At 42.2% G+C, this 5,131-nt stretch overlaps 1 protein-coding gene across 3 annotated transcripts in view; it reads right to left on the reverse strand.

The window, feature by feature from the left end:
- The window catches only part of HPGDS (hematopoietic prostaglandin D synthase), a 43,986-nt gene that overhangs the window by 7,470 nt on the left and 31,385 nt on the right, over window positions 1-5,131 (reverse strand). For all 3 annotated transcript variants that reach the window (XM_005877780.2, XM_014549011.1, XM_014549012.1), the window contains one exon: window positions 1,745-1,843. In XM_005877780.2, coding sequence (XP_005877842.1) covers window positions 1,745-1,843 — 99 coding nt within the window. The remainder of the gene's footprint in view (window positions 1-1,744; window positions 1,844-5,131) is intronic.

Here is a 5,131-nt window from a genome sequence, read left to right on the forward strand (position 1 = left end):
TCCACCATCCAGAACTGAAATATCATTGCTGACATGTACACATAAGGAACTGCCAGACATTGAAACTTGGACTCAGAACTGTTGGACGTTGAAATTGGGACTTAAAACATTTTTTGTTCTTGAAATGTTATGCATAAGTTTTAAAATGTTTTGGGTTTTGAATTGGCATTGTTTTGTTATTGTTTTAATAGCCAGAGTTTTGTTCTTGATGCTTGAGTTTGATGCTTAAGTTTTACTGTCATTATGGTAGCTTAAAAACTCTCATTATAGTAGCTTAAAAAATAAAAGAAGGGTGAGATGTGGGGAGCTGATACAGGGTTAAGCCTCGGACTGACTTGTGGGCAAAGTCACAAACAATTCCCAGCTTAGAGGGCACAGTCCTCTTAGCATAATTAGGCTTGACCTTATGAGGCTCTCTAGATCTTATCTGGGAAGCTAATGGGCTGAGGGAGGTGCAGGAAGTGGCCAAAACAAGTGAAACTCACAAGAACTGTGTAACTATGGAAACCACTACCCTGTTTACCTCTCACTATAAAATAAAGGCTCAGTTTGCCTCGGGATCTTTTCTCTGTGGCCTCAGCCAGGCACAGGGAAGATCCACGGAGACTAAAGAGAGCTAGAGAGTTCTGAACGCTGTCTCTGTGTAAAACATTCTTCGCCGACTCCGTCCACACCTTTGGGAACCCCTGGACCGCTGGGGCTAGCCCCCAGCAATATAGATATAATAATATCAGAAAAATAATACCACTGTACCAGTACCACCAAAAATATAATTACTGAAAGTGATATACAATTTTTATTGTTTTTGTTCTAAGAGTATATCTGTGAGATGTATAGTCAGATTCCTGTGTTTTTCATATTATGCTATTTCCTTTTCCTTTTCTTTTTTATTAATCCTCACCCGAGAATATTTTTTATTGATTTTTAGAGAGAGTGGAAGGGAGAGGGAGAGACAGAGAAACATCGATGAGAAAAAGACACATCGATTGGTTGCCTTCCGCATGCTGGGGTAGAGCCTGCAACGGAGGTACATGCCCTTGACCGGAATCAAACCCGGGACCCTTCAGACTGTGAGCTGATGCTCTATCCACTGAGCCATTTCAGCTACGGCTTTATATTTTCTTTTTTTAAAAATATTTTTTTATTGATTTCAGAGAGGAAGGGAGAGGGAGAGAGAGATAGAAACATAATGATGAGAGAGAATCATTGATCGCCTGCTTCCGGCACACCCCACACGGGATCAAGCCCACAACCTGGGCATGTGCCCTGACTGGGAATTGAATCGTGACCTCCTGGTTCATAGGTCGACGCTTAACCACTGAGCCACGCTGGCCAGGCTATGAAGCTGTTTCTTTAAGTAGTTCTTCACTAATAGAATACATAGGTACTTACATACCCTATGCCTCAATCTGACACAGGGTTGTTTGTTTCACTTGGCTTTTGCTTTGCAGTAATAACTTTTAAAGATGTTTTTGTTATTGTTGTTATATAATTATATAAAATATTTTAGTTATTGGTTTCAAAATGAAGTCTACCAAAAAAATGTTTATTCAAAAAATTTTAGCTTTTATCTCTGCTCTCTTACTCCCTCTTTATGGGTAACATTTTTTTCAATAAGTTTTTATGTCTTTGGTTTATCTTCACAAATAAATAAAGAGATTATATATATGTATATATGTGTGTGTATATATATATATACAAATATATATATATTTGTATTTTTTAAGATGTAAAACATACTCACAGAGTTACCAATGAACCACTCTTTTTCCCCTAAGTATGTATCCAAATCTTGTAGAAGATGAGGTGCATCGTATATAAGTAGCTCATTAAACATCTGCTCCTAAGAGAGGGAGAAAAAGATCACTTTAAGGAAAATAGGAAGAAAAATAAATAGTATATGATCTGAAAGGGAAGTAGATTTTTCCTTCTTTAGTTTTTCCATATGAGGTCAAAGAGAAGTAGCTATATGGTGTTGTTTTTAAAATGTATGACATTACGAAGATTCACATCTAATTCCCAATAGATCTAGTCATTCCTTTATTACACGGATCAAAAAAATAAATACTTTTGTTACCAGTTCTTATAGTTTCTTTCTATATGATGACTAAATATTTCATCCATAAAATCTTTTCATGATTTTTATCTTAATTTTTATTAATAGAAATGATTCTATGTTTTTACATTTCCAAAATTCCCATTTTCTTAGCCTCACTCTCTTTAAAGTTAAATAACATAACTGAAGGTAAAGAAATTAATTTTGTTTTGTAAGGCTAGATTTCTCCGGTTTGACAGTCTTTCATTTCACCTGCACACTTAACAGAACTAATCCGTAATGAATCATATGCTCGTGGGCCTTTATGGATTTTTTCTCTTTGGCTTGATATTGTGCCTTAGTATAGTAGGAGATTTGTCTGCCTTGAATATCATTTACAAAACCCACCATCTAGGTATCCCTTTTTGCTACATTATGTAAGGTAATATGACAAACCAAATAAGAGTCTTAGAAAAAATTAACAGATATATGCATTTAAAAAATTATCTTTGTGTTTTTACTTGAATCTCTGAAGACCAGATAAGTTATGGCCTATTTCTTGGTAAGAAGTGTTTGTTTACATGTGAAAATTTGGGTTGGTTTGTATACTGGATAGGAAATGTCAGTCAAACTAAAAAATATTATTAAAAGTGTATATAATTTGTAATATCCATAAATGATCTACACAGGCATACCTTCTCTGTTGCACAACACTTTATTGCTCTTTGCAGATAGTATGTTTTTTTACAAATTGAAGGCTCATGGCAACCCTGTGTTGAATAAGCCCATGGTGTCATTTTTCCAACAGTATTTGCTCACTTCATGTCTCTGTGTCACATTTGGTAATTCTCCCAACATTTTAAACTTTTGGCACGGCACGGGGAGACCCTCTGAGGGCCGCTCATCTGCTCCTGTTTGGGGGCTGAGCGGTGGCCCCGGGGGCTTGGCCGGTGCCAATTGAGCTAGTCAGGCTGAGCCAGGGCGATCCTAGGGGCGCCTTATCAGCACCCGGGTCCCTCCCCTCTGAGCGGGGTCCCCTGGGCGGCCTGCCAGGCCTTGAAGACCCTGGAGCCTTCCTGTGGCCCCAAGCCCAGCCCCTGTGCTCACAACCACCTGTGTCGCAGCCACAGGCCCCTGGTCTCCTTGGGGTGACCTCGCCCAGGGCGCAGGCTGCCTCTGCTGGTGGAAGCCAGTGGCTGAGGGTTGGAAACACACAGACATTTTAAATGGAAGCAAAATGGGGCAATGGAGTCCCGGCCATGAGGGATTGAGCTCAGGCGAGGCAGGGCGAGCGCTGTGCCCCGGTCATGGCAGGCACAGTCCCTGGCATCCCGGATTGAGCTCAGGTGAGGCAGGGCGGAGGCTGTGCCCCTGTCAGGGCAGCCACAGCGCCTGGAGGCAGGGGACGGCCTGGCCATGGGGGTCTGCAAGGAGCCCAGGCTGCCAGCTTCCTCCCTGGGCAGGAGCACAGGCTCTGCCCCAGCTGGTTCTGCAAACACCCCCAGGGCGGACACCTAGGGGCTCCCAGATGCTTCTCACCTGACTTACTTAATCACACACCCCCAGTCCTCAATCTACTCAATCACCAGCCAGTATTTAACCAAGCCCGCCCGGGGAGCGGGGCGAGCCGGGGAGGCTTGGGGGCGAGCGTGGGGAGGCTTGGGGGCGAGCGTGGGGAGGCTTAAAAAAAAAAAGAAAAAAAAATAATAAACTTTTCCATTATTATCATATTTGATATAGTGATATGTGATCAGTGATCCTTGATGCTACTATTGTGCTTGTTTGAGGGTGTCTGGAACTGCATCCATATAAGATGGCAAGCTTAATTGATAAATGTTGTGTGTCCTGACTGCTTCACCAACCAGCTCTTCCCCCGTCTCTCTCCCTCTTCTGGGGCCTCCCTCTTCCCTGAGACACAACAATATTGAAATTAGGCCAATTAATAACCCTACAATGGCCTCTAAAACTTTAGGTGAAGAGTCAATTGATGTGGCAAACTTCATTGTTGGCTCTCATTTTTTAAAAATGTTTTTACTGGAGAGGAGAGAGAGAGAGAGAGAGAGAGAGAGAGAGAGAGAGAGAAACATCAATTAGTTGCCTCCCACCCACACACACTGACTAGGGATGGAACCCGCAACCTGGGCATGTGCCCTGACCAGGAATGGAACTGGCGACCTTTTGGTGCACAAGACAACGCTCAACCAACTGAGCCACATTGGCCAGGGCTCATTGTTGTCTCATTGTAAGAAAATGCCACAGCCAAACCAACTTTCAATAATGATTACCCTGATCAGTCAGCAACCAGCAACATCAAGGCAAGACTCTCCACCAACAGAATGGACTCACTGAAGGCTGAGATGATGGTTAGCAACTTTTAGCAAAAAGGATTTTTTAATCAAGGTATGTACATTTTTTTAGACATAATGCTATTGTACATTTAATAGACTACAGTATAGTATAAACATAATTTTTATATGTGCTGGAAAACCAAAATATTTGTGACTCTCTTTATTGGGATATTCACTTTATTGCAGTGGTCTGAAACCAAATCCACAATATCTCTGAGGTATGCCTGTAATAAAATCCAGCCTTTATTAGAGTAAGTCAGGTAGTGGATAACTACCTGACCAATTTGTTGATTTACTTCCGGGTATCATGACTTAATTAGGTAATATGGATTGCTATAACATAAGGCCTTATATTTGTAGAGTATAATTTGCAAGAGCATCTATAATCTATAATAATAAAAGCACAATATGCTAATTAGACCAGACAGCTGAACGAACTTCTAGACATCCTTCCGGATGACCTTCCGGACAAAGCCGCGGTGGCGGGGGCCAAGGCAGAGGCACTTAGGGGCAATCAGGCAGGCAGGTGAGCAGTTAGGGACAATTAAGCAGGCAGAGTGGTTAGGGGTTATCAGGTGGTTAGGGGCCATCAGGCAGGCAGGCAAGCAGTTAGGGGCCATCAGGCAGGCAGGCAAGTGAGTGGTAGGAGCCAGCGATTCTGGATTGTGAGAGGGTGCAGGCTGGGCTTAGGGAACTGCCCCTCCTTTCCCCATGCACAAATTTCATGCACTGGACCTCTAGTCATTAT

This window comes from Myotis brandtii, unplaced genomic scaffold (genome assembly GCF_000412655.1).
Source record: "Myotis brandtii unplaced genomic scaffold, ASM41265v1 scaffold530, whole genome shotgun sequence".
Lineage (NCBI taxonomy): Eukaryota > Metazoa > Chordata > Mammalia > Chiroptera > Vespertilionidae > Myotis > Myotis brandtii.